We start from the raw sequence: 11,033 nt of genomic DNA on the forward strand, positions 1-11,033 counted from the left end.
GAGGGCAGTGTCACTGGCCCTCATATGTGGGATCCGAACCAGGGCCCTCTGGTGTCCCAAGCCAGTTCTTAACCATTGCGCCACTCGGCCGGCCCTGCTTACAGTTTTTATTAGTACAAAAAATGTGGCTGTGAAAACTCTTGTAAAACCTTTTGATGTACATGAGCCTGCATTTCTGAACACACTCAGGAGAGGACTCGCTGAGTCATAGGGTATGTGTAGATAATGATAATTTTTCAAAACAGTTGTACTAATAAAAAACACTTGCACTAGTGTATGAGTGTTGTAGGAGTTCTTTATTCATTTTCATTGGTTTTGTGTGTGAAAATCCACGGAGTAAATGTTTGTAACCCTTTCATTCTGTTAAAGGTGTCTTTTTGATCAATAGAAGGTCTTAAGTTGAATTTAGTCCAGTTTATTAATCTTTTGCCATATGGATTATACTCTTTATGTCCTGTTTTAAAAAAATTTTCCCTAACCCAGTGTCAAGAAGGTACTTTCTTATATTGTGTTGCAGAATTTTATTCTTTTGCTCTCCACCTTTACATTAACCGTCTGCCTAAAATTGATTTTTGTGTGTGCCGTGAGGAAGGGATCATTGTACACATTTTAAAAATAGTGTTATTTTAGTTATTTTCTGCAGTTTGCTTCTTTTAGCCAATAATAAGATAGTGATATTTTCATGTTGGAATAGGTACATTATTATTTTTATTTGTTGTATAGAATTCTGTCAAATGAACATAACTGTAGTTGGACCATTTCTCAATTAGTATGCATTGAGGCGGTTCCCTTTTGTTGCTGTTACTGAGCATTTTCAAGCATGCCTCTTTATTTGGGAGAAAATACCTGTGTTTTGATATTAGAAGTGAAATTTTTGGATCATAAGATATATGCATTTAAAATTAACTCAAGTTGTCATCCAAAATGGCATTATTTCCCGTATCAGTACTTTATGAGAATACCCACTTCTCCACCATTGCTGACAGGCTATAATTAAACTTAAAACATTTGGTGAACTGACGCATAAAACTGGTTTTCATTGTTACTTGAATTGGCACACCAATACTGGTGAGGTTGAATATTTTTATATATGCTTATAAACCATTTGTATTTTCTCTGAGTTGCTTTTGCCTGTTTTTTTTTAATTGGCTTTTTTTCTTACTGGTTTGTAGCAGTTGTTTATGTTTCTGGACACTAATCTTTTCTCAGTTTTATGTGTTGCAAACATTTTGTTTCAGTAAACTTAAAAAAAATTTTTGGGTAATTGTACAGACATTGTTCATTTGGTTGTGGTCAAATTTATCCATCTTTTAGGTATTTTTGCTTTTGTGTCTTGGATATTTGTATATGTTCCAGTTATTTAATTTAATTTGTTTGGTCCAAATTTGGCATATAACTGTTAGTTAGATCAGGCATATCAATTAGATTACTCAAAGCCACTCTTCCAGAACTTGCATACATGTGATCTGCTGGCTAAATTCAGACTGTAACCTGTTTTGCTTGAGTAACAGAGAATTTGAATTGCTATTTCAAAATTAGGAGAATTCACAGAAAAATAGGGATATCTGTTTTCTCTTTAAAATAATTTTTTTTTCCTTCAGGTTTTTAACTCTGTTAATTCAACCTCCATGGTGGTTTTCTTGCCTTCATGTATTCTCTATAGTCATCAGTCTTAGGGCTTTAAAATTCAAATTTGATTGCATCTCACCTTTGATTAAAATTTTAAAATGGTTCCTTGTGGTCTAGAACAGAGTCCCAGGTCCTTAGCCATGGTCTAGATTTGAGCTTTGCCTTTCTCTTCAGCTTTGTGTCCTGCTTGTCTGCTTGCAGTCTCGTAACACGTCAGATTATCTGTGATCTTTGCATCTCATGCTGTCTATTATATTTGCAGTGCCCTCTCCTGCCTTGTCTGCCTCTTGCGTAAGCATTCTTACTCGTGCTTTATGTCTATTCACGTGTCACCACAAAGTCAGCTATTTCCTAATTTCCTATTCCCTTTCCTCTCTCCAACCCCCAAGGTGTTAGCCTCCTTTAGTCTCTTTATATGCCTTGTATTTATCTCTATTATAGTGATAGTAGTGTATTAAAATTTATTTTTATGTTTTTACATACAGATGGAGCGCTAAGAGATTAGTTACCAGGTCTTTTTTTTTTTTTTTTAAATTCCCTTTGCTTAATATAAAGCAAATGTGTGTGTGTGTGTGTGTGTGTGTGTGTGTGTGTGTGTGTGTGTGTGTGTGTGTGTAAGCAAGAGAGAGAGAGAAAGAGAGAGAGAGAGAGAGAGAGAGAGAGAGAGAACACTTGAGTGATCAGGCCAGTCCTGTGCATTAGGAAATTTTACCTAGAAACATAAGATACATATTAGAAGAGTAAGATAGATTGGTCAGATTCTGAATATTTGTGAGTTGGAGCCCCAAAGAGATGTGTTAAAATCTGCAATAATCCAGGAAAGAAATAAGAAGTTGGGACTTTAAAAGCTAGGACAAATGCAGAAACATTTTGGAGCTAAAACCATAAGAATTGGTGATTGGATTTAGAAAGAAAGCATTAAGCATGAGTGAGGTTTTTCAACTTGGATAAGTAGGCAGATAGTATTATATTATGAATAATAACTACTTATTTTGTTAATAACAACTTTATTGAGATATAATTCATATACCATGCTTTTTACCCATTTAAAATATACAATTCAACATTTTTAGAATGTTTACAGAATTGTGCAACCCTCTCCACAACCAATTTTAGAACATTTTTGTCATCCCCAAAAGTAACCCCTGAACCCATAAGCAGTAACTTCCTGTTGCTCCTCGATTCTTCCATTAGCAGACACCTCCGATATCTCCCAAACACTCCCACCTGACCAGCCCTAGGCACCTACCAATTGGCTTTCTGTTTCTATGGATTTACCTATTCCAGACATTTCATATAGATGGGATCTTATAATATATGGCTTTTTTGTTTTTGGCTTTTTTCACTTAGCATAATGTTTTCTAGGTTCATCCATGTTATAGCATGTATTCATACTTCTTTTTTATGACTTAATAATATTCCTTTCCATAAATATGCCACATTTTATTTAATCATTCATCAGCTGATGAACACTTGGGTTGTTGCTACTTTTTGGCTGCTATGAATAATGCTGCTGTGAACATCTGTGTAAAGGTTTTTATGTGGACATACATTTTCATTTCTCTTGGAATACCTAGGAGTGGAATTCCTGGGTCATGACTTTATGTTTAACCATCTGAAGAACTGCCAGACTGTTCTGAAATGACTGCACCATTTTACATTTACACCAGCAGTACATGAGGGTTCCAGTTTCTCCACATCCTTGTTATGATCTGACTTTTTTATTATAGCCATCCTAGTGGGTGTGAAGTGGGATCTCATTGTGGTTTATATTTGCTTTTCAATAATGACAATGATGTTGAACATCTTTTCATGTGCTTATTGGCCGTTTGTATATCTTCATTGGAGAAATGCATATTTAAATCCTTTGCCAATTTTGAGTTATTTGTCTTTTCATTGAGTTGTAAGACTTCTTTATATATTCCATATAAGAGCCCCTTATTAGATATATAATTTGCAAATATTTTTCTCCCATTTTTGAGTTGTCTTTTCACTTTTTTCATGGCCTCCTTTGAAGCACAAACATTTTAATTTTGACAAAGTCCAATTTATCTATTTTTTTCCTTTTGGTTGCTTGTCCTTTTGGTGTCATACCCAAGAAACCATTGCCTAATCCAAGGTCTTAAGATTTATACCTGTGTTTTCTTCTAAGATCAGCTTATTTTTTATTTTGTGGGAAGGAAACAAGGAAATAATTTTTAAATGTACACCTAGTTTGAAATGTTGGCAGAAATTGAGGTAGAGATATCAATAAGAATTTGAAGATTTGGTACCAGAAATTTAGAGTTAAAATGGGGTTGAAGTTGGAGATCTGGTTGTCTCTTACATAAAGGTAGTAGTTGAAGCTATTAAAGAAGTGGATGAAATTACCAAGGAAGAAATTGTAGACGAGGTTGCGGGGAGCCAGTGATAGAAATTTGGGGAAACACACAATTGTCAGTGGAAGGAAAATGAATGGCCAATGAGAGGTAGGGAGACCACAGTGGAACAGTACCACAAAGGCCAAGGCAGAAGATAATGTTAAGGTTTCCTCCTGGGTGTTAAACACTTTATGATGAGGAAAATCAGACTGACATAAAGCAACTAGGGTTTTTTGTTTGTTTATTTTGTTTTTTAATGGGATGGTAACTTTCAGAAGCTCAGTTTCAAGATAATCACTGGAGGCAAAACCCAGATTACAGTAAATTAAAAGAGTGAGTGGAAAGTAATGAAGGCAAAGTAATAAAGGCGGGACCAGATTGTGAGGAACTATCAAGTGTAAAATATTTTTAAGGATGTATTATTCCGAAATGTAAATATTGTTAATATAATACAAATTTTTGTACTTTTAAATACCAAAAATTGCTGTGTAGCTGAAACAGGTGCATAAATAGCCAAATTAAAGGCAAAAAGGGATTATCCTAGTCACCAAACCTGTACCTCCTTTTTTATTTGAACAGAGAATTTGTTTTTTTAAAACTACTTTGTGGATGTATTATGGGCATACAAAAAGCTGTACCTATTTATTGTGTACAATTTGATGAGTTTAGAGATAAGGGTACACCCATTAAATCATCACCACAATTTATACCATAAACATATCCATCACCTCCAACAATTTCCCACCCTTTTTATTTATTATTAATAATTTTTGTGGTAAGAATACTTAACATAAAATCTACCCTCTTAGCAAATTTGAAGTATGCAATCCAGTATTGTTAACTGTAGGCGCTATTCTGTACAGTAGCTCTCTAGGACTTGCTCATCTTACATAACTGAAACTTTGTGCCCTTTGACTAATACCTCCCTGTTTCCTACTTACCCTAGCCTCTGGCAACCCCCATTCTACTCTGTTTCTAGGAGCTTGACTATTTTAGACACCTCATATAAGCGGAATAGCATATTATTTGTCTTTTTGTGTCTGGCTTATTTCATTTAGCGTAATGTTCCCCGGGTTCATCCATGTTGTTGCAAATGGCAGGATTTTTTCCTTATTTTAAGCCTGAATAATATTCTTTTGTGTGTGTGTGTGTGTATGTGTATTTGTTTATCCATTCATCCGTCCATGGATATTTAAGTTGCTACTATTTCTTGGCTATTGTGAGTAATCTGCAATGAACAAGGGAGTACAGATGTCTTGTCAAGATTCTGATTTCATTTCCTTTGGATAAATACCCAGGAGTGGAATTGAGGGGTCATAAGGTAGTTCTATTTTTAATTTCTTGAGGAACCTACATACTGTTTTCCATAACGGCTGCACCAATTGACATTTCCACCAACAGTGCACGAGGGTACCCTTTTTTTCCACTTCCTCGCCAACACTTGTTGACTCTTGCCTTTTCGATAATAAAGCATCCTAATAGAAGTGAGGTGATATATATTATAGTTTTGATTTACATTTCCCTGATGATTATTGATATTGAGCACTTTTTCACATACCGGTTGGCCATTTGTATATCTTTGGAGAAATGTCACTTTAGTTCCTTTGCCCATATTTTAAATCAGATTTGGTTTTTTGCTGTTGAGTTGTAGTGGATCCTTATATATTTTGGATATTAACCTATTATCAGATGTATGATTTGCAGATATTTTCTCATATTCAGTAAGTTGCCTTTTCATTTTATTGTTTCCTCGACTGTGCAGAAGCTTTTAGTTTGATGTAATCCCTGTTTAGTTTTACTTTAGTTGCTTGTATTTTTTATGTCATATCCAAAAAATACTTGCCAAGGCCAATGTCGGAAGCTTTTCCCCCATATTTTCTTCTAGGAGTTTTATTGTTTTAGGTTCTACATTTAAACCTTTAATCCACTTTGAGTTGATTTTTGTCTGTGGTATAAGACAGGTCCAGTTTCATTCTTCTGTATGTGGCAATCCAGTTTTCCCAACACCATTCATTTAGGAGACTATCCTTTTCTCATGGTGTGTTCTTGGCACCCTTGGCAACCTCAGTTGACTATATGTAAGTGGATTTATTTTGGAGCTCTCTGTTCCGTTCCATTGGTCTATATGTGTTTTTATGCCAGTAGCATACTGTTTTGATATTGTAGCTTTGTAATATATTTACTTTGAAATCAGGATGTGCGATGTCTCCAGCTTTGTTCTTCTTACTCAAAATTGTTTTTGCTGTCTGAAGTTTTTTTGTAAATTTTAATACTTTTTTTCTATTTCTGTGAAAAATGCCATTGGGATTTTGATACGAATTGCATTGAATCTGTAGATTGCTTTGGGTAGCATGGACTTCTTAATGGTGAAGATTTGGGCAGGTATTATCTCACCTTTTATTATCAAACTTAAAATGTTGTCTCAGGTATAACACATTTTTTCCAGTAATTTCTCTCTGAATGACCTCCTGTTATGAGGTGGTCATTTCCCACTGAATATGAAAATGGCCATAACAGGGAGCAGGGAAAAGTTTCATAGTCAAAGCTGGTGCTTTTAGGTGGTAAGAGAAGAGTAGTAACCAGTACCATATGGAGAAAAAAGAGTGAGGTAGATTTTATGACTTTAGCATTCAGAATTTATGCTACTTACTAAGCCCAGAACTAAACCACAGTCTGTAGAAACTTTATTTGTAGTTGAAGCATAATCAGTTTGCAAACACAAGCAAGCAGGAAGAGGCCCGGCGAGCTGCTCCCATCATTGGTGCTGATTGTTTGGTGAAGAAGCCCTCATGCGCTCCAGGGGACACCATTAGTGTTCAGATCAAGAGGGAGGACTTTTGCAGCAGGGAATTTATTTCTTCATTAGTATTGCAGAAATAATTAAGGAACAGAGGAAATTATGCAAATCAGTAATTGTATTTTTTTCAAGTTTTGAATGAAAACGCCACAAATAAAGGATGGCTATTAGTGGTGCCCTTTGACCATTTATTAAGCTACATTAGCTCCATTTTTCAGAAACTCTTAGAAGCTTTTAATTGAAGGAATAGCATGTGCCATGAGGAATTAAGGCTGAAACTAAACCTTTGTGGATTTTTTACTTGAAAATGTATTTCTTTATGGGAGAACCCTGTTATTTCCCTGCCATATGTTTAAAGATACATGAAACTCATCAGATTGGGAGTATAATGCTATGGGGCCAAATAATTTATCCTTAGCTGACAGAGTCTTTAAAGTAAAATGGTTATAGGCAACAGCAGCACATGTGAAAACATTTAAAACCAACTATGTGACAGTTATGTTTATTTAACACAAATATTAACTGGGTATACAGTAAGTCCTCTATTAAATATATATGCGCATAGTTTTTAGATAAGATGTATGTGATATTTGTGAGATTATTTACCAAAATATAATTCAAGTTCTCTGTTCTATAAGGGGTACTTACTTCAGTCCTGGAAGTACATGTACATTTTTAAAGTATTTGTATGTATTATACCAGCCAAACACCAAATTCATTTACTTAAGTTATTGTCAAATACTCTTTTGATGTTAATAGGCCATGTAATCACTTTTTATAAAAAGTTGTGGTGTGTGAAATAAATCCATTGCTATTGAGATTGTTGTAATCCCTTTCTTTGGATAATACAAGTATATCAAAACATTTAAATACTGATAAAAATTATGACCTGTGAAAGGCCAAAGTAGCTAATGATCCTGCTTATGCTCTTTTTGAATCCTTTTTCTTTAAGGCAATTGACGTATATTCATAAGAAGTGCCATAGTGAACCTGTCGGACCTGGGATAGCAGCATTAACTAGTGAGGAGCGAACTCGATGGGCCAAGGTCATAATATTCACTTTATTTATTTATTTATTTACTTACTTATTTATTAATTAAAGATTTTTATTGGGGAATTGGGAAAGAGGAACAGCCAAGTTGTTGTCCTTCAATCTTAGTTGTGGAAGGCGCAGCTAGCTCAGATCCAAGTCCAGTCGCAAACTGGCTACCCATCAACAGCTCAGAGCCGCTCAGCTCAAGGTGCCATGTTCAATCTTAGTTGCGGGTGGGCATAACCCACCATCTCATACAGGAGTCGAACCTACAACCTTGTTGTTAGGAGCATGTGTTCTCACCAGCTGAGTCATCTGCCACCTGTTGGCAGCTCAGCAGCAGCTCAGCTTGGGCGTAGCTCACTGGCCCATGTGGGAATCGAACCGGTAACCCTGTTGCTCAGAGCTCGCACTCTTAACCAACTGAGCCACTCGGCCGGCCTACTATATGCTTTTTCAAATTGAGGTATAATTGACATAAAACATTATATTGTTTTCAGGTGTATAACATAATGGTTTGATATTTGTATATATACGAATATTGCAAAACAATCACCACAATAAGTCGTTACCATCTGTTACCATAGTAACAAATTATTTTTCTTGTGAGGAGAATTTTTAAGATCTACTATCAGTAACTTTCAAATATGCAATACATTATTATTAACTGTAACTTACACTGTTTTTTTTTTTTTAAAGATTTTATTGGGGAATTGGGGGAGGGGAACAGACAAGTTGCTGTGCTTTTATTCTTTAGTCTAGTTGTGGAGGATGTCGCTTCACTGGCCCATGTTGGTATTATCATTGCACTCTTCCCAGGTGAGGCAGTCACTCACCGGCCATTGGCCGACCGCTCATGGTGGCTTGGCAGCTCATGCTGGCTGCAGCCACTCACAGTAGCTTACGGCAGCCCACTGCAGCCCTCACGGCAGCCCAGCTCCAGGTCAAGCTGTTGTTCACCATCTTAGCTGTAGAGGGCAGTGTCACTGGCCCTCATATGTGGGATCCGAACCAGGGCCCTCTGGTGTCCCAAGCCAGTTCTTAACCATTGCGCCACTCGGCCGGCCCTGCTTACAGTTTTTATTAGTACAAAAAATGTGGCTGTGAAAACTCTTGTAAAACCTTTTGATGTACATGAGCCTGCATTTCTGAACACACTCAGGAGAGGACTCGCTGAGTCATAGGGTATGTGTAGATAATGATAATTTTTCAAAACAGTTGTACTAATAAAAAACACTTGCACTAGTGTATGAGTGTTGTAGGAGTTCTTTATTCATTTTCATTGGTTTTGTGTGTGAAAATCCACGGAGTAAATGTTTGTAACCCTTTCATTCTGTTAAAGGTGTCTTTTTGATCAATAGAAGGTCTTAAGTTGAATTTAGTCCAGTTTATTAATCTTTTGCCATATGGATTATACTCTTTATGTCCTGTTTTAAAAAAATTTTCCCTAACCCAGTGTCAAGAAGGTACTTTCTTATATTGTGTTGCAGAATTTTATTCTTTTGCTCTCCACCTTTACATTAACCGTCTGCCTAAAATTGATTTTTGTGTGTGCCGTGAGGAAGGGATCATTGTACACATTTTAAAAATAGTGTTATTTTAGTTATTTTCTGCAGTTTGCTTCTTTTAGCCAATAATAAGATAGTGATATTTTCATGTTGGAATAGGTACATTATTATTTTTATTTGTTGTATAGAATTCTGTCAAATGAACATAACTGTAGTTGGACCATTTCTCAATTAGTATGCATTGAGGCGGTTCCCTTTTGTTGCTGTTACTGAGCATTTTCAAGCATGCCTCTTTATTTGGGAGAAAATACCTGTGTTTTGATATTAGAAGTGAAATTTTTGGATCATAAGATATATGCATTTAAAATTAACTCAAGTTGTCATCCAAAATGGCATTATTTCCCGTATCAGTACTTTATGAGAATACCCACTTCTCCACCATTGCTGACAGGCTATAATTAAACTTAAAACATTTGGTGAACTGACGCATAAAACTGGTTTTCATTGTTACTTGAATTGGCACACCAATACTGGTGAGGTTGAATATTTTTATATATGCTTATAAACCATTTGTATTTTCTCTGAGTTGCTTTTGCCTGTTTTTTTTTAATTGGCTTTTTTTCTTACTGGTTTGTAGCAGTTGTTTATGTTTCTGGACACTAATCTTTTCTCAGTTTTATGTGTTGCAAACATTTTGTTTCAGTAAACTTAAAAAAAATTTTTGGGTAATTGTACAGACATTGTTCATTTGGTTGTGGTCAAATTTATCCATCTTTTAGGTATTTTTGCTTTTGTGTCTTGGATATTTGTATATGTTCCAGTTATTTAATTTAATTTGTTTGGTCCAAATTTGGCATATAACTGTTAGTTAGATCAGGCATATCAATTAGATTACTCAAAGCCACTCTTCCAGAACTTGCATACATGTGATCTGCTGGCTAAATTCAGACTGTAACCTGTTTTGCTTGAGTAACAGAGAATTTGAATTGCTATTTCAAAATTAGGAGAATTCACAGAAAAATAGGGATATCTGTTTTCTCTTTAAAATAATTTTTTTTTCCTTCAGGTTTTTAACTCTGTTAATTCAACCTCCATGGTGGTTTTCTTGCCTTCATGTATTCTCTATAGTCATCAGTCTTAGGGCTTTAAAATTCAAATTTGATTGCATCTCACCTTTGATTAAAATTTTAAAATGGTTCCTTGTGGTCTAGAACAGAGTCCCAGGTCCTTAGCCATGGTCTAGATTTGAGCTTTGCCTTTCTCTTCAGCTTTGTGTCCTGCTTGTCTGCTTGCAGTCTCGTAACACGTCAGATTATCTGTGATCTTTGCATCTCATGCTGTCTATTATATTTGCAGTGCCCTCTCCTGCCTTGTCTGCCTCTTGCGTAAGCATTCTTACTCGTGCTTTATGTCTATTCACGTGTCACCACAAAGTCAGCTATTTCCTAATTTCCTATTCCCTTTCCTCTCTCCAACCCCCAAGGTGTTAGCCTCCTTTAGTCTCTTTATATGCCTTGTATTTATCTCTATTATAGTGATAGTAGTGTATTAAAATTTATTTTTATGTTTTTACATACAGATGGAGCGCTAAGAGATTAGTTACCAGGTCTTTTTTTTTTTTTTTTAAATTCCCTTTGCTTAATATAAAGCAAAAGTGTGTGTGTGTGTGTGTGTGTGTGTGTGTGTGTGTGTGTGTGTGTGTGTGT

General features: G+C 35.6%; 1 protein-coding gene across 8 annotated transcripts in view; it reads left to right on the forward strand.

Moving 5' to 3' along the window:
• The window catches only part of CROT (carnitine O-octanoyltransferase), a 55,059-nt gene that overhangs the window by 16,642 nt on the left and 27,384 nt on the right, over window positions 1-11,033 (forward strand). For all 8 annotated transcript variants that reach the window (XM_019623725.1, XM_019623722.1, XM_019623730.1 and 5 more), the window contains exon 8: window positions 7,739-7,832. In XM_019623725.1, the coding sequence (XP_019479270.1) occupies window positions 7,739-7,832 (94 nt within the window). The remainder of the gene's footprint in view (window positions 1-7,738; window positions 7,833-11,033) is intronic.

The sequence above is a fragment of the Hipposideros armiger genome, unplaced genomic scaffold, assembly GCF_001890085.2.
Source record: "Hipposideros armiger isolate ML-2016 unplaced genomic scaffold, ASM189008v1 scaffold_560, whole genome shotgun sequence".
In the NCBI taxonomy this organism is placed as follows: Eukaryota; Metazoa; Chordata; class Mammalia; order Chiroptera; family Hipposideridae; genus Hipposideros; species Hipposideros armiger.